At 44.2% G+C, this 19,193-nt stretch overlaps 1 protein-coding gene across 1 annotated transcript in view; it reads right to left on the bottom strand.

Moving 5' to 3' along the window:
• The window catches only part of DNAH11 (dynein axonemal heavy chain 11), a 306,168-nt gene that overhangs the window by 10,691 nt on the left and 276,284 nt on the right, over positions 1-19,193 (bottom strand). The window contains exons 62-64 of the mRNA XM_044678853.1: positions 15,004-15,195; positions 9,898-10,017; positions 664-906 (exon numbers count right to left, since the gene is read on the bottom strand). Of these exons, the coding sequence (XP_044534788.1) occupies positions 664-906; positions 9,898-10,017; positions 15,004-15,195 (555 nt within the window). The remainder of the gene's footprint in view (positions 1-663; positions 907-9,897; positions 10,018-15,003; positions 15,196-19,193) is intronic.

Below are 19,193 nucleotides of genomic sequence, written 5' to 3'. Positions count from 1 at the left end.
GGGCAAAAACAACAACAACAATGACTAAACAACAACAATAATAATTATTAGCATTCAGATGGCATTTTAAGGTTTGCAAAGCATTTTATAAAAACTATCATTAATTAAAATTTTAATTAAATGATAATTTTTAAATGATTGATTCTCACAACAACCCTATGAGGGAGGTGCTATTGATCTTTTGGAGGAAATTGAGACAGAGCTGTCACCTACTTGGGGGCACATAGCTAGTAAACATCAGAGGCAGGATTTGAACTCTTGTCTTCCTGACTCCAAGGCCAACCTGCTATCCAGTACACCCCTTCGTCTCAAGTACGAAGCTCAGTCTGTAGCCAGTCACTCATACAATAGCCTATCAATTGGACAGTTATAATTTTATATACATAACTCTAAGAGGGACCGGGAAAGTGAGCATGTTGTTACTCTTTACAATTTCACCAATATCCATTGCCTGGCCCTTACCGCTCTTCTACCTTGAAACTGATACACAGTATTGATTCTGGGGTGGAAGGTGAGAATTTAAAACAATAATTTGCCACATCCTTCTCCAAAGCAGGAGGACTGTAATTGGCCACTGTTGCCTCCCATCATCCCAGGACCCCAAATGACAGGCTGTCAGAAATGGCAGAAGACCGGCCAGTAGGGGTAAAGGACAGGCTGTACCTTTTCCTCACTGGACTGGGCCATCTCTTCACTGATCAGAAGATTCCTGGGCTGCATCTCCAGCAGGATTCTGAAGAGGGTATTTGAAGTCACTGTCAGGAATCCAATTTCAGCATTGGGATGGAGCCCATACAAAACTGGGCTTTCCGGAGGAAGCATTTCTTCTATGTACTGGTGGTAGCCCGCGTAGTCCAAGTTGAGGGGAGCTGGGAAACCTGGAGCCAGCAGAAGCTCTCCTTCAAACTGCCGCCACAGAAGGAAAGTTGGTTAGTTCAATTGTCCTTCCTCCTTCACTAATATCCTTCTCTGATTCCTGAGTGTGGTGTGGGTATGAACTCAGTCAGCCTATCCTATGTAGGTAGCACGGGAGAGAGAGAGAGCTGGACATAGAGTTAAGAAGACCTGAGTGAGAATCCTTCTTCAGATACTAGCCACATGACCCCAAACAAGTCACTTCACCTTTGTTTACTTCATTTTTCTCATCTGTAAAATGGGGATAATAATAGCCTCTGCTTTCCAGGGTTGTTGTGAGGACAAAATGAGATAATAATTGTAAACAGAAATGCTAGTGATTATTATTATTAGCAATATTAATAAGAATAACAATACATTACCAAGTCTAATTGATTCTTCCTGTACAATATCTCTCTCATCTGTCCCCATCCCTCTCCTCATGAAACCACTGCATTAGTCACCATCGCAGCCTTTGTCTCCTCTTGCCTAGACTCCTGTGATAGCCTCCTACTTTATTCTTCACTTCAGGTCTCTTCCTTCAATCTACCCTTCACCAGGCTACCAAAGTGTTTTTCTTAAGCTTAGATCTCACCATGCCACTCTTATTTGTGGAGCTTCAATAGCTCCCTCTTCCCTCCTGGATAAGATCAAAACCCCTCAATGAATAATGAATATCAAAGGAATAAAGGATCACGTGGCTGGAAGGGACCTTAAAGACCATTTAGTCCAATTCACCTCAATAACAATGATGAAAATATTAACTCACATTTGCACAATGCTTCATGTTTACAAAATTCTCTGCACAACTTATTCCTTTCACATTGTGGGAGTGAGGGGCGTAATGCTCCTGGGAGCTGGAAAATCTGAGTAAAACTTTTTTGACCCTCTATTTGAGAAGTTTGATTTTTTTTTTCTTTTATGGGATATTTATGGTACCTTGTTGTAAATTTGGGGTTGTGTGCATTTCTAAATGTCTTAATTTTTTTCTGTCATCTGCTGGCCTCTGTGCATTGTCTGCAGCTTCCACAAAACTCTCCCCAAAATTCCCTGATGGAAAACTGTACTTCATTTGAGTCAAATGTAACTGAGGACTGGCCCATAATAATAAGAGCTTGAATTTTTATAACATTTTAAGGTTTGCAAAATGCCTGACAACTCTGATCCTTCTTTATTCTGACTACAGCCCTGGGAGGTAGGGCTTTAATTATCTCCATTTTACAGATGAAACAGAGGGGAAATGACTTACCCTGGAGACTCACAACTAGTAAGAGAGGCCAGATTTGAAGATGTTTCAAAGGTTACCTAAGAAAATCAATTTCTCTTAAATCATTACATTAAATGGTGCTAAAAAAAAAATTACAGTCTATAAAGCTTGAAATATTAAACAGACCTTTATAAGCACTTTGAAAGTATGTAATTAGAATTTGCTCCCCAGGATTCTCTTTCCCAGAATCCCATTTGCATATTTACACTAACTTATTAATGTAGGGAAGATATGTTTTGTGTAGCTATGCCCTTTGGCTCTCTGCTCCCGGGAAAGCAGGTGTGTAGGTTGGGTGAGAGCCAGGCAGGATAAGTTTACTCACATAGTCATTTTTAAGTTTTGTACTTTGTTCTGTTATTTCTTCTACTTCAAGTGGTTACTAATAAATCTTATAAAATATATTACTTGGAGTTATTGGATATTAATTTAAATCTTGGCAAGCCACGAAGGGATAGAATCCTTGAATTTTTTTTTTTTTTGAGATAGCCTTTGAGTAAAAATAGGGAGTAGATAAATTTTGCAAAGCCAAGTTTCTCTCCTGCCCCTTCTGGTGCCCCCCCACCCATGCTTGCTCCTGCCTTTTGTTTGTTTGTTTGTTTTGCTGGCCCCAACATGCTTTCATTTGTGTGGCTTGCAGGGGCTCCTGGCCAAAATGGATAAGCTGCTTCCTGCTGCAGTCCGTGCCCATCCCTCCCACAGCTTCCATGATTCCTCGAGTTCTCTGTGAGGAAGGTGAGAAGCTAATCCCCTTGGGATAACTGTGTATAGCTGAGTAGCTGGCCCCCTGCCTCCTGGTGCAGCTACCCCCTCCCCACCACATTGGTCTCAAGCCTGCGCTAGTCACTTTTCAGCAGGGGAACACAGTGTGAAATAGCCAATCCATGCTATCCACCCCAACCCCAGCCTGGTTAAGCCAGGGGAGCTTCCATGCTTCTGGCTGTGGGGGTGGGGACTAAGGTGTCACATGGGGGTGGGGGAAGGGATAGAACTCTCCTCCCAAACATTCCTTGTGAGGCTTTTATTTCTAGTCAGTACATACTAGGGTAGTTCCCCCTACGGACAGGAAGTAGATTTGCAACCAATTTAATAATTTGATGTAAAAAGCATGGCCCATTCTATGAAAGAGCAGTGCATTACTGTTTTAGGATGTCTTTTCTTACTACCATTCCTAGAAGTACTTGTATCAATTGGATACTCTGAAATTTATCCATTCCTCCCCAAGAAAAAACAACTGAACTATATCTTGAGTAATCTCAAGATGCAGAAGGGAGATTCTACCCAGTCTCTGCAACACATCCAAAATGGTGTCCATCTATACTTTGCTCAGTGTGGAAATCCCCCTTGGTATGAAGAACCCCAGAAGTATGATGAAAGGAATCTAGATAAATGATGATACTGGAGAGGGGAAGGAACTTTAGTGAGTCTGGAGGTGAATTTTAAGCCTTTTCAGACTCCGTTGCCTTATTGAGGTTATTTCAGTTTGTTCCCCTCCAAACAGTGAAGAAGTATCTGTAATGCAGCTATCTGAATTGGAGAAAAGGAATTTTGAATTAATTGCTCACATCCTGTCACATTAATTGTATTTGCTGATTGTTTGCTTTAAAATTTAATTTTGTTGGGGGGCAGCTGGATGGCTCAGTAGATTGAGAGCCAGGCCTAGAGACAGGAGGTCCTAGGTTCAAATCCAGCCTCAGACACTTCCCAGCTGTGTGACTCTGGGCAAGTCACTTAACCCCCATTGCCTAATCCTGTAACAAATAAAAAAATTAATATAGAAGGATATATATATATATAAAAGATATTAGGGTTTAAAAAATTAAAAAAAAATTTAATTTTGTTTTTAAGTTCACATATTAATCCAATCTATAATATTCTGTTACACTATGTCATTTTCAGCTACTGTGTTTTGGCCATTAGCTATATGTTTTGTTACATTGTCTTTATTTGTACCTTCCCCCATGACAGGACTGGAGAATATACCATTGTAAAAGTCCATAAACAACTCGGACAGACCCTTTTCTGTGGCAAAACCATAGGTCCTTATAGATGCTGGGTTTGTCACCAGATCCATTGAGGTCACATGTTGCCTAAATGGTCTTTTGTTCCTTTCTGCCTTTGTTAATTGTCAGTAGATGATGATGGATGGACTCCATCAAACTGGTTACAACCTGTATGCAACCTTTGGAGAATTTAATGAGCTAAAAATCTCAATTGATTTTAAGGGGTCTTCAGAAGTGGATTTCAGATATCTAATAACACCACTGTCTCTGACTGATCATTTGCCTACTTTTGAGTTGTGTGTAACAAGAGGTAAGGATCTATTTAGGAGTTGAAATGAAGTGCAATAGCACTATTGTATTCCTCACCTCCACATTTATAAAAATGTAATGGACGAGACGTCAGAGGTGATTTTCACTATTGCATTCCTTGCCTCTACATTGCAATGGATGGGACATATAAATACATGCCTTTTACAGCTGTTACAGTCTCATAACAGAGGAGAGAGGTTTCCCAAGGGACTTGGTTACCCTATGATGGGTTACAATCTCATCTGGGAGTTGGGAAGGATTTCCAAGGGGGTTTGGTAGCTCCTGGATGGCTCCTAGAGGGATAATTTTCCCATGGAGCCTAGTGCCTACTGGATTTTTTTTAATATTTGTAACTCTTCAGTTTACTAATTACAAATTTATTCTAGTAATGAAAACAGGTTTCTTAGAACTTAGCTACATTGGGGATACAAACAAAACCCAAACCTTTCTTTCCTTTCAGGAGATTATATTCTACTGATCCTTTATTATACAGATGAGGAAACTGGGTGATCCTCTGTCCATGAAAAAATACCTGTCTGTAAGGCAGGGTGAGGCAGTGGATAGAGCATTGAATTGGAGTTAGGGAGTCTTTGTTGTCATTCAGTTATTTTCAGCGGTGCCTGACTCTTTGTGACCTTATTTGAAACGTCCTTGTATCATAGATACATAGATCATAGATGGTCTGCCATTTCCTTCTCCAGCTCATTTTACAGATGAGGAAACTGAGGCAAATAGGATTAAGTGACTTGCCCAGGGTTACCCAGCTAGTAAGTGTTTGAGGCTGGATTTGAACTCATCTTATTGATTCTATACCTGGTTTTCTCTCCATGGCAGCTAGTCTTAGGAACACCTACATTTGGATTCCAGCTCTGATACATATCAACAGTGTGACTCAGGGCAACCTCTCTAAACCTTAGTATTTCATCAATAAAATGGTTCTGGTAACACCTATAAAAACTTGAGACCTAAATGAGGTAATAATGAATATGCAAACTTGATGTATTATTCCATCTTTTATGGTCGTCTTTCTAGAAGATGCAAAGAAATATCAACTATGGTTTTAACTTCAAAGAGTTTGCCACCCATTTGGGGAGGCCAAATATAAACAGGTATCACAGACTCACAAATAGGAGAGTTGGAAGAGACCTCAGTGACCGATGTTTAGAACCCTTCCACTAAAGCGATATCCACTATAATGTACCTAAGGAAGAAGAAGCCACCAGCCCTTCCTACTAGCCATCGGGTAGAAAGGAGTGAGCTCGAAGGATGCATGGTAAAGGAAGGGGAGGGAGTGAAGAAAGGTATAGACGGCCAGATATGTGCCTCTAGGAGGGCCAGAATGCCCCTGGAGCCTGGGGTTTGTGTCAGGAAGGATGACGGGCTAAGGAAGACAGATGCCTTGGATGGAGAATTCCAATGGCAAATTATGGAGCGGGTCTTTGACATCTAAAGGCTCCAAGTTCTTAGCCATCAAAACCAATGGTTTGTATTTGTTTCTGCCATTTTCTTGGAGCTTTTCCCGAGCACTTAGCATGTTAAAATTATGATTAGTTACTTGTGAACTTGTGTGATTCTCTGCTTTCGCCTTCGAGCTCTGCGAGGATCAGAGGATTATAGAGGAGGAAGGAGCTTAAGGCTCAACTCCTCCGATGCAATAATTATGCAGGGAAAACAGGCTAAGTGAATGTCAGGCAAGATTCAAGATCAAGGAAGAAAATGGGGAGGGGGAGTGGAAAGGATCAGAAACACACAAGGGAGAGCAGAGTTCAATTTAATTTAATTCAATTCAGTCAGTCAACCAGCTATTATTAACTTGCCTACTATGTACAAGAGCAGTTACTAGTCAGATGAGTTTCTCTCCCTTTTTCCCCCCAACATGGATTTAAGATTTCCCAGATAGAAGGAATTCCTTATGTACCTGCTTTGCACTAGGGGCATACAGAACCTGCTCTCTGTGACTGAGGCCAGCGCTCTCTCTCTATTACACCCAATGCCATTAGAGTGGGAGCTCTTAGAGGTCAGGGATTGCCTTTTGCCTCTCTTGGGATCCCCAGTGCCTAGAACGGTGCCTGTTACATAGTAGTAACTTAAGTGCTTATTGACTGGCTGGGGATATAATGAATAAACGATCCTTTATTAGGTATTTGCTCAAGATTAGGCAACGTATTAAACTCTGGGGCTACAGATACAGTTGAGCAAGTCAGAGTCCCTGCCTTCCATTCTAACAGGGCATGGAGGGGAGCCCAGAAAGTTGAATTTTTGCAATGCCTGGGAAGTGACATGAAAGCCTGATTCCAGGCAGGATGGAGCCAAAGTCACAGAGAAGAACTTTGGGGTCCTGAATCAAAGTCCAATTTCCAGGGAGAAGGAGTTAAGGAGGATGGCCAGAGTGCAGATGGCCTGGTTGGTCTGGGAATGGCAGCCTGAGGTCTGGTGAGGAAGGTGGGGATAAAATGGTGCTCCCGCCCCATCCAATATGGCAGCCTCTAGGAGAGGAGCCCGTGGGAACCTCAGCAGAATCCCGTTTGAACCAGTGTGCCATGCAGAGAAAAAGGGAGCCACCCTGCCCTCCTTTTTAGAGCTCTGCACGCGTGTAAAAACGCTTGACAGATGTCGGAGCCCCGGGGCAATCTCTGCACCGCTGATGGCTGACCACGTCCTTCCTGCCAGTCCCTCCGAGCCTGGGGAGCGTACTGGGGCCGCAGCCTCTGGAGCCACGTAGCACAGAGCACCTCCGGGGTCTGTCTGGGGGCTTGGCTCCCTCCCTTTCTAAAGGGCATCCCCTCAGCAGCGCTGCCCCTGGGCTCCATCCCCGGCACAGCACCGGCAATCAGAGGATGCCAGGGAAGAGGCGGACAAAGGTTAATGGACCACCTCGTTGGGCGGCAGTAATTCTCTCCTTATCCCCAGGCCAGAGAGGGAGGACAAAACAGCCGTGTGAGCTTCTCCCGAGGCCCCCCTGACCTCCACCATCATTTGGAGAAATCAGCCTCGTTGGAGGTCAGACGCACAGCCCTGTTTAGTCTCCTCGTCTCCATGGCAACCTGCTCCCAGGCCCCTTCGGAGGAGCGATTTCCAATCGAGCTATATTGAAAGTGGCTCTCTGACATGTACAATCCTGTTCATTAGGACTGAGGAAAGGCTAAAGAGCCCGGGAGCGAGCCGGGAGCCCGCCATGGCAGCGGCCCCAAGGAAGGACAAGGGCTTTTCCATCAGGCACCCCCAACTGGCATTTCTCTCCATCCATTTTGCTCAAGGAAAAGCTACCCGTAGAGAGATGTTTGTGGACGTGGAGAAGGAAAAATGGCTTCGTTATCTCATCCCCGAATAGTGGACTCGGTGGGCGTGGGGGTGGCCCACGGGCTCGGGGTCACACGCTCTGAGACCCCTATTGGGGAACGAGATAGCGAAGCCATTTTCATGTAGTTTAGGGTCGTCAGTGGGTTGTTGGGCATTTTCTTTTAACCGCTGTAGCACTTACAGCTTTATTTTATTCATTTTAGCTATTATCTAATGAATTATGATGAATACGAATTATGAACTTTACGTATGGCTCTTCGTTATGCTCCTGCAGTAGAAGAGAAGCTCTTTGGGGCAGGGAACGTCCTGCTTTTGGTCTTGCAGCCCGGGGCTAGCACACAGTGGGGGCTTTAAAATACTTGTGGGGTCGAATGGTACTGAAGGGGAGTTCTTGAACAGGACTCCCTGGAAGTTCTAGGCTTAATATTAGTCTGTGCATTTCTGATAGGACCTTTTCAGGAAAATAGAGACTAGCTGGAAGAACAGAAACTGGGCAGCCATTCTAGAGGCCATCGGAACCTCGAGAATTCAGTAAAAGCTCACTTATTCAGCTTCTCATCTATAGGAAGCACTTCTAGGTCCCTGGCAGGCAGAGGTTGGGAGAAGACGTGGCCACTCCCTTTGACGGGCTGGCAATCCTGTGGAGGAGGGATTGGATTTGTCCTGATGAGCAGAAGCACTAAAGAGGCCAATTGAGACTCAATGTCAAGAAGAAAGCTGCCCACCGTGGGTCGGGCTGTCTCTTGTCACCTGCCTGGCCTGCCCTAGTACTGACTCCTTCATACATGGGTTGGACCAGATGGCTTCTGAACTCACTCCCCAATTCAATGAAAGAGACACACCAAGAATCCTAGTGTTATATATCTAGTATTACATCATAGGCTTGTGAGAGAAAACAAAGGATTCCATGTGGACTGGGAGGAAAGGTCGGTAACTGTTTGGGAGAATCATGGCGGTCCCCCCGGAGGAGCTGGCGTTTGAATTGAGGTGCAGAGTACAAGCAGCTGTCAAACATCAAAGGGGTCTCCCAGAAAGGACACCCTCCTAGATCTAGAAATGGCAGCAAATAATCCTAACTCAAGAGTTTTCTAAGAGAGACAGACAGAAAGACAGAGAGATTGGAATCTTTGTTCCTTTCAGCTCTCTAGTTGGAGGGAAAGAAAAATTCCTGACTTGGTTTCTGGACTCTTTGGGCGACAGAGAAACCCATTGTACAAAGAAATATGCTCCCAGTTCCAAGCCCGTCTAATGCACATTGCTTAGGTGCTTGCCATAAGAAGGCAAAGAGGGAATGTGTCCTGGCAGGTAGAGAACTGGCCGCACAGTCCGGAGGATGTGTTCAAATCTAGCCTCAGAGAGTTACTGGCTGTGTAAATCATTTATTCTCTGCCTCCCTGAGTTTCCTCATCTCCAAAAAAGGGGATAACAACAGCTCTCCTTCCCAGGGTTGCTGTGAAGATCCAACGAGATCCTCTCTGTAAAGGGTTTAGCAGAGTGCCTGGCGCATACTAGGCACTTCATAAATACTTAGTTCTCTCCTCCCTCCCATACTCCTCCTCCAAAGCAGATTGGGGTGTCTACACTAAGGCAGGGTGCACCATCCCAAGTCAAAACATACAAGCTCTTGAATGGTGGGTTTGGCCAGTGACTAGCCGCTATCCCACCATCATGGGTGAGAGGGGGAGACTGTGTCTCAAGAAAAAAGCAAGTCCTGTTTCAAAAACATACTTCCTGTGCCAATAGCTTAATTTCTCAGTGCCCGCAGCAGGCAACTCTCGAAGACTATAAACTCTGGGGTAGGTGCCAGTCTGAACAAATGGAGGGTGTTCTCAACATCCAGGAAACCAGAGCTCTAAAGCAACAAGCTAAGCACTAGAGAGAAAAACAAAGGACTAAAGGAAAAGGCAGAACAGAGAGTGAGGGAGGAGTGTGTCCCCTCAAAGGGGCTTCCTTTCTACTGAGGAACAGGGATATGACCTGCCAATGCAGGCATCTCTCCGAGAAATCATTAGTAACTGAAGGGCAGAAGAAAGCAAAGACAACCACATCCATTCTGGTGGAGTCTTTGCACCAACTGGATGAAAGCTCAATACCAGCCACCTGGGGAAATTTTAGGGGCTCTCTTACCATGGAAGGGTTCATGAATTCTTCTAAATAGCTTCGGCACAGCCTGCGATCCCAGTCATCTGTGATGTGGCCCCCATACATGATCTCACCAAAGAGGTAACGTAAGTCTTCCCATGGGACCTAGGGCCAGCATAGAAGGAAACAGGTGAACCTCCAGCAAGGCAATGGCAAAGGCAAACATCAATCCTAGAAAGAGCATGGCACACCAGAAGGTCCAGAGTATTCCAAGTTTGGAGCTGGAATCCCTTGTTAGGGAAGTATGATATGTCCTGAGAGAATCAGGATTTGGAGAATTCTCCAACACAAAGGAGTTGTGTGGAAAATGATTTCAAAGCACCCTGTACATAAAAGTACAAGAAGCAAGTATTTATAATATACATGTACTAAAGCATGTGGCTCTGATATTTTTATATTTGCTCCCTTGAAAGGTAGTGTGGTGCAGTGGTTGGTCTTAGAGACAAAACAAGTCAAGTTCAATTCTTTACCTCACCCTTTTTTAAAACTCTTGCCTTCCGCAATTTGGAACTATGCGCAAAGAATGATAAAAGATTGCCTGCCCTTTGATCCAGCCATACTATTGCTGGGTTTGTACCCCAAAGAGGTCATAGATAAAAAGACTTGTACAAAAATATTTATAGCTGCGCTTTTTGTGGTGGCAAAAACTAGAAAATGAGGGGATGCCCTTCAATTGGGGAATGGCTGAACAAATTGTGGTATCTGCTGGGGATGGAATACTATTGTGCTCAAAGGAATAATGAACTGGAGGAATTCCATGTGATCCGGAAAGACCTCCAGGAAATGATGCAGAGCAAAAGAAGCAGAACCAGGAGAACATCATGCACAGAGACTGATATACTGTGGCACAACTGAATGTAACGGACTTCTCTACTAGCTGCAATGCAATGACCCAGAACAATTCTGAGGGACTTATGAGAAAGAACACTCTCCACATCCAGAGAAAGAACTGTGGGAGTAGAAACACAGAAGAAAAACGTTTCCTTGATCACATGGTTCGATGGGGATATGATTGGGAATATAGCCTCTAAATAATCACCCTAGTGCAAATATCAATAATATGGAAATAGGTCTGCATCAATGACACATGTAAAACCCAGTGGAATTGCTCATTGACTACAGGAGGAGGTGAGAGGAGGGGAGAGAAAGAACATGATTCATGTAACCATGGGAAAATAGCCTTAATTAATTAATTAGCTGAACTTAAAAGTTAAAAAAAAAGAACTTTTACCTTCCATCTTAGAATCAATATTTTGTATTGGTTCCAAGGCAGAAGAGCAGTATAGAATAGGCAATGGGGGTTAAGTGATTTCCCCAGGGTCACACAGCTAGGAAATGTCTGAGGCCAGATTTGAATCTAGGACCTTCTGTCTCTAGGTCTGGATCTCAATTCACTGAGTTACTTTGATGTCCCTTATCTGATCCTTTTTAGCTTTATGATTGTAGGTAAGTCACCTGAACCTTTCCAGAGCCTCAGGAAATTCTCTAAGTCTTAACTACTCAATTAAAAGGTCTGTTGCAAGATGCATCTGATGAAGGGAATCTTCACACCAGAGATGGGGAGTCACTGTGACCCTATAGCAAGGACACTGGTTCTGATGTCCAGTGCAGGACCTGTATTCAAATCTCCCTTACTTCCTGTTTCACCATAGGATCATTACTCCCCCTCCCTCAGCCTCTGTTTCCTCATCTGTAAAATGAGGGGATTGAACTGGATGGCCTCTAAGACCCCTTTCTGCGGTCTTCACTATCTCCCTCCAAAAAGGATTTGTGGGGCAAGATGGGAATTGAAAGCAAGACTTCTCTGCCCAAGATTCTGTTTTCTCTCTGGCCAAGAAGACGGTGGCGGGTCTGTGCTTGGTTCAGAAGACCAGAGAGACCACGAGTGAACAGAACCACTGGAGCTCTGAGAAGGAGGGGCAGCCTGGATTTGGATGGATGCAGAATTCAGATATGTGAGAAGGGTAATCAGTGTTGATCCCCTCACTGCAGAATTCTCTGTTTGGTGCCTTCCCCAGGGGCTGCCGTTAATGACTGGACCATGTTTTATTCAAGAAATCACAGCATCCCTTCCGTATCTGGCTTAGCAGGAAATGAGAGCTTTTTCTTCTACCCTTTGGCTTCCCCAGGGTTTGCAAAATATGCCACTTTGCCATGAAGCTTTAGCAGACAGGACCCTCTCTACCTCTGGGGCCAGTGTGGGCCTCCCAACTGCTCAGGTAAAAATTTAATTATAGCCCTCATTTGGTACATGACATGACGGAGCTGAGCAGTAAGAAGCTTTACGACTATTGGGTTCTGGCTTGTGCGTGGCAAGCCGCCACGGTCTTGAATCCACCGACTTCGAAAACACCGACTTTCCTTTTAAGCTGGCTTGCTCCAGAGAGGAACAGAAATGAACAAATGGTCTTGCCAGATGGAGCTCCCAAAGGGAACCTCTTCTTTTGGATGTGAACGGCAAATTGTTATCCTTATTTCATTTTTCATTCCAGGAATGCATTTTGAGGGACATCTGCTAGGATGCTGGGAATCTGCACAAGTCAGTAGCTGTCCCTGGGCATCATTGGTCTCATGCTCATTCCCCAAATGGAACAAGCACTTCACAAAAACCAACGTGTTTTCAGTCTGATAACCTGTGATCTAGTTAGCCACCATCATTGATTTTTTGGACCCAAGTGTAAGACTTAACATTTATTCCTACTGGATTTCAGCTTCTTTAATGAGAGCCTATTTTGGTCTTTCAAGGTTTTGGAATCTTGAGTCTGTCGTTCTTCCCATTAGCTGTCCCTCCTTGATTCCTGCAATCTGATAATCTGATGACCCCCCACCCCACCTCAGTTTTCTCATTTGTAAGATGAGGGAATTGGACTTGGCGAGCTCTGAGGTCTCTCCTGGTTCCTCAACTGTATTCCTATGACCAAATGTTTCATGAATGACCTTCAAGGGCCAAAAAGCAACGATCCAGTCGTTGCAGGGATTGGTTTTGTTCCTGGCAATTTCCATATAGATGAATCCAACAAAAGGCTCTTTGTGCATCCAGAGAGCCGGTCCCCCAAAAGACAGAGGGGCTTTAGTGGATGGCTAGTAAAGGCCTGGTCTTTACCTTATATGTTGTTTATACTACTTCCACATGAACATCAATCATTCAGTCAATTGTTCAGCATTTACTGAATACCAACTATATACATGAGATAAAATTTGTAAAGTATTCTGCACACCTTATAAAGCACTTACAATGGCAGTAGTGGTGGTTGTTATTATTGTTATTATAGTTAAGCACTTTGTGAAATGCTGCGGATACAAAACAAAAACAAAAACAGTTCTTTTCCTCAAGGAGAACACATTTGATTGGTGGACAACATGTAAACCAGTTACGAACAAGATGGGTGACGCAGTGAATTGGGCATAGGGTCAGAAGACCCGAGTTCAAATTCAGCCTCAGATATTTCCTAGCTGTGTGATCCTTGGCAAGCCTCCGTTTTCTCATCTATAAAATGGGAGATAGCGATAGCAATGGAGCAGCTGGAAGGATCAATGGATAGAGAGGCAGGGTTAGAGATGGGAGGTCCTGAGTTCAGATATGGCCTCACATTCTTCCTGGCTGTGTGATCTTGGGCAAGTCACTTCACCTCCGTTGCCCAGCCTCTACCACTCTTCTGCCTTGGAACCAATACTATGTACTGATTCTAAGATGGAAGGTAAGAGTTTAGGGAAAAAACGCAAAAACAATAAAATCCAATAGCGCCCCTCCGAGCAAATAAGGCATCAGGATGGCCCAGTGCCTGGCACATCATGGGCTCTTTAGAGACGTTTGTTTTCCTTTTCCCACGGGGGAAACGGAAGGTAATCCCGGAGGGGAACACCGAGCAGTCCCTGCCTTCAGGAGGCTTCCCGGAAGGCTCGGCTCAAGCTCGACTTGCCCAGACACCGGGTGCTTTTCTGCCGACACTCCTGGGCTGCCGCGAGATCTCCGCTAAAGCCTCCCCTGGTACAGGAGACTCGCTGGAACCTAGAGGCCGGATAGCCCGTTTGCACGCGGCAGGCTGGATGTCGTCTCCTTGCGGCCAGGCACACAGTAGGTGCTTAACCAATGCCTGTTGACAGACAGACTAGGAAGTCACTCGCAGCTGGCGGGCCCCGGGGAAGGTCTCTTCTGGGTGAGATTCAGGCTGGTTTTATCTTGAGGAAAGCCAGAACATCGGGGTCATTTGGGGGCCGCTCCCCGATCCGGGCGGGTAGGAGAGGCTGCTAGAGAATGCTGAGTCCTGGAGGGAGCCCGCAGCCTTTAAGCTCCTGGAAGGCAGGGCGGTTGCTTTCTTTTTCCCAGCCGGGAGAGGACTATCGGAAGCCAGAAACGATTCCATTTTACATCGACTCTGGCCCAACGCTCCCATTCTGAAGAGGCCACGAGAAGCCAAGTGGAAGCGACTCTGAGTCAGCAGCTCCGCAGTCGGGTTCTGGCTTCCTTTATCCCTCGGCTGGGTGGAAAGAAGCGCTTCCTCGTTCAGGACCTTGGAGAGCCGCCCAGCCTCGCGCTGACCCAGAAAGCTGGGCGCCATGTTGGACGGAACTCCTGCCTTTACCTTTAACTCCAACTCCAGGGGACCGCTCGGGAGAAAGTCATCGCAAGGTGGCCGCGTTAATACATAATAATGACACAGGCAGGAAATACACCATTATTTATGCATGTGACGTGCTGTAAATTGCTTCCATCATCGGAACTAATTGGAGTGATTATTAATGCAGGGTTATGGACTGTCAGGATTGCTGTCTGTAATTACATTTGTGCAAATGCTTCATTACCTGCCTAATGAATTTGGCATATATGCACATGTAAACCACTGTTTTTGTTAACATAATGAAGGACATTTTTTTGCTTTTTGCTTAGCTGCTTATGTGGAACTGGGCTGACCTAGATTCGGAAGTTCAAGCGGCTTCCAACGGCTTGGCTGCCCCACCTGCAGGGGCTGCCGTGTTCCTCGATGGCTGCAAGGAATGGGTGGGTGTCCACCGCCGGACGCCCAGGTCCCTGGGGCTCTCCTTGCCCTTCTCCTCTCCTCCCCCCAAGGGGGGCTGGGCAGACCCTCCTACCTTCGCACTGGCCTCCAAGTAGTTATAGAGGATGTTGGCACAGATGGTGAGATCGCCAGGGTTGAAAGGGTAGCTCCTATTCCAGCCCTGAGGGCCAAACTTCAGCCTCCCAGCCACACAGGCGTGGAAGTAGCACAGCGAGAAGAGGATGCTTTTAAATTCCTGGTCCTTGGAGCAGGATTCCAGGGTGTCCTGGCAGAAAAGAAAAGGGAAGATGGGATCAGAGGCCGAGAAGTTTTCAGCCTTCCAGCTGGGATTTGTCTCTGGGCTGGGAAGAAGCCGAGAAGCGGGTGAATCCCACTTGGGGCACTTCCTCATTCAGTGACCCTAGGCAAGTCACTGAGACTCTCTTAGCCCCAGTTTCTTTATCTGCAAATTGGGGACCAGAATTGCTCCTCCCCAGGTATGTTGTCAGGACCACACACACACACACACATGTAAATGGGTTGGCACATTTTAAAATTCTACAAATGCTGTGTCCATTCACAGGAAGAGGTAAGAAGGTCAGTGGGAAGCCCTTTTTTAAAAAAGTCTGCCTTGAGGGGCAGCTGGGTAGCTCAGTGGAGTGAGAGTCAGGCCTAGAGACAGGAGGTCCTAGGTTCAAATCCGGCCTCAGCCACTTCCCAGCTGTGTGACCCTGGGCAAGTCACTTGACCCCCATTGCCCACCCTTACCAATCTTCCACCTATGAGACAATACACCAAAGTACAAGGGCTTAAAAAAAATGTAATTGGGAACTGTTTAACAAAATAAATCAAAATGAAATAAAACATACATGATATTACAAAAAAAAAAAAAAGTCTGCCTTGAAACATAAGACAATGGAGCAAGAGCTAAATTTTGAGCCTAGGGACTTGAGTTCAAAACCGGACTATTCCTCTTACTCTGTCAGGTAATTCTGATTCCTAGAACCTCTTTAGTCTCAGGTCTTAAATGCATCAAATGAGGAGGGGTGGACGAGATGGTCTATCTAATTCTAAATCTATGCTTTTAAGAAAAAAGGATGAGGGGCAGCTGGGTAGCTCAGTGGATTGAGAGTCAGGCCTAGAGACAGGAGGTCCTAGGTTCAAATCCAGCCTCAGACACTTCCCAGCTGTGTGACCCTGGGCAAGCCACTTGACCCCCATTGCCCACCCTTACCAATCTTCCACCTAGGAGTCAATTCACAGAAGTTAAGGGTTTAAAAATGTTAAAAAGAAAAAGAAAAGAAAAAAGGATGAGGGCCTTTGGGTAGTGGATAGAGTGCCAGATGTGGAGTCAAGAGGCCCTATGTTCAAATCTAGCCTCAGACACTTCTTAGTTGTGTGACCCTGAGCAAGTCACTTAACCCTGATTGTCTAGGCATTACCAGTCTTCAGTCTTAGAACTGATACCAAGACAGAAGGTAAGGATTTTGAAAAAAAGAAAGCAAAGAGGATGGTGGTCATCTGAGTGAGCCAGGAGAATGTATGTAGTTCATATTTATTTACAAAATTATCTGCCTTTGTTGACTCAAGTCAAGAAGCCTTTATTAAGTGCTGACTGTATGCTAACAAGCTAGACTGGGGATACAAAGCCCCAAAGTGAAGTGTCTGTTTTCAGAGAGCTCAGATTCTATTTCTGGAGGGCAGGACAAGCAAGGAGAGTAGTTTGTGATGGATGGTTAATATTGAGCTTTTAACATTAAATTTTTAAAAACCCTTCCACTTCAATGGACAGAGCAGTGGGCTTGGAGTCCGGAAGACCTGAGTTCAAATTCTGCCTTAAATATTTACAGTGTAGACCATAGGCAAAGTCAGATGGTCATTCAGTGACTAAGGATTTGTTTAGAGCTTTCCAAGTGCCAGGCATCGTGTTAGGGGAGGGAGATTCAAAGAAAAGTAAACACATTCACACATTCCTTAACCTTTCAGGAGCTTCCTTTCAAATCCACAGATTATTTTCCAAAAACTGAACACACAAAATCTGAACACTGTACCCAGTAGGAAATCTCAGAGGGGAGGTGTAAATGGGCAGGGGAGACCCAGAAAGGATTGTTGAAGAAGGTAGGATCTCAGTTGAGACTTGAAGGAAGCCAGGAGACAGAGTTGAGAAGGAAGAGCATTCTAGGAATAGAGGACAGCCAGTGAAAACACTGCTGGACACAGAGCATCCTGAGGGAGGAAAAGCAGGGAGGTCAGTGTTGCTGGGTCATAGAACACGTGGACAGGAGTGAGGTGCAGGAAGCCTAGAAAGTAGGAGGGAATCAGGTTGTTAAAGGCTTTAAAAACCAAGTGAGGAGGTCTGTACGTAATCTGGTCATTACTGTGGAAGGGAATGACCTATAATTTAGGAAAACTACCTTGAGATCTGAGTCAAGGATCAATGGCACTAAGGAGAGACTTGAGACAGTGAAACCCACCAATGGGCTATTGCAACAATCTGGAAAATGATGAGCATCTGCACAGGGTAGGAACTGTGTCAGAGCAGAGAACAGGGTGTATTTGAGAGATGTCGTGAAGGGAGGAATGACAAGATGAGGCAACAGTTTGGATACATGGGGTGAGTGCCAGCGAGGAGCTGGGGAAGAAACCAAGGTTGCTAGTGAACCTCAATGATAATGAGGAAGGATAGAGGAGTGGAGGATCTGGGAGAAAAGGTAATGGATTCAGTTTTGGATGATTGAGTGGGAGAAGTCTGCAGGGTATCCAATTCGAGATGTTTCAGAAGCAGTTAGATGGCCAAAGTATTGGACTCAAAGTCATAAACCTCATTGGAACAGAATTTTTAAAGGAATGAATTGCATAGTTGAAGGATATAAAATAAAGCCACATAAATCATCAGCATTTCAATATGTTATCAAAAATTCCAGCAGCAAGAGGTAGCGAAATGCCATTTGAAGTAACTGTAGATAATATAAAATCCTTGGGAGTTTACCTGCCAAGACAAACCAGGAAACTGTACGAACACAACTCCCAAACACTTTTCACACAAATAAAGTTAGATCTAAACAATTGGGAAAATATCAATTGCTCATGGGTAGGCTGATCTAATATAATAAAAATTACCTACACATATTTATTTATTTATTCAGTGCCATACCAATTACTACCAAAAATTATTTTTAGAGCTAGAAAAATAAGATGAAAATTAATATGGAATAATAAAAGGTAAAAAATACCAAGGGGACTAATTTTTAAAATGTGAAGGAAAGTGACTTAGCTGTATTAAATTGCAAACTATATTACAAAGCTCAAACCTTCTCAATAATCTAGGACTGGCAAAGAAATAGAGCGGTAGATCAGTGGAATAAATTAGATACACACTGCACAGTAGTATATAACCATAGTAATCTAGTGTTTTATAAACCCAAAGACCCAAGCTTTTAGAACAAGAACTCACTGTCTGACGAAAGCTGCTGGGAAAAATGGAAATCAATTTGGTGGAAACCAGTTATGGGCCAACATCTTATACTATATCTATGTCTATGTCTATGTCTATATCTATACACTATAAGTTCAAAATGGTTACACGATTTAAACATAAAGGGTGATACCAAAAGGAAATTAGGGCAGTATGGAATACTTAACCTGTGAGATCTATGGATAAGGGAAGAATTTATGACCAAAGAAGAGACAGCATTATGGGATGTAAAATGGATAATTTTGATTACATTAAATTTAAAAGGTTTTGTGCAAACAAAACCAATGCAACTGAGATTAGAAGGAAAACAGAAAAGTTGGGGAAATTTTTAAAGCAAGTTTCTCTTATAAATGCCTCATTTCTTATATATATGAAGAAATGAGTCAACTTTATAAGGATGGTCAAAGAATGTGAACAAGCATCTTTCAGAAGAAGAAACCAAAACCATTTATAGTCATATGAAAAAAATGCTCTAAATCACTACTGTTTAGAGAAATGCAAATTAACAACTCTTGGCTACTACCTCATACTTATCAGATTGGCTAAAATGACAGAAAAGGAAAATGACAAATGTTAAAGAAGATATAGGAAACTAATATATTGTTGGTGGAGTTCAGAACTAGTACAACCCTTCTGTAGAGCAATTTGGAGGTATTCTCAAAAGGATATAAAACTGTGTATACCTTCTGACCCAGCAATACCATTATTAGGTCTGTAAATGAGAGAGAGGGAGACAGGGAAAGAGGGAGGAAGGAAGAGAGAGAGAGAGAGAGAGAGAGAGAGAGAGAGAGAGAGAGAGAGAGAGAGAG

This window comes from Gracilinanus agilis, chromosome 5, assembly GCF_016433145.1.
Source record: "Gracilinanus agilis isolate LMUSP501 chromosome 5, AgileGrace, whole genome shotgun sequence".
Taxonomy (NCBI): domain Eukaryota; kingdom Metazoa; phylum Chordata; class Mammalia; order Didelphimorphia; family Didelphidae; genus Gracilinanus; species Gracilinanus agilis.
The sequence above is the reverse complement of the archived record's forward strand: the minus strand, read 5'-3'. Positions and strand labels throughout refer to the sequence as shown.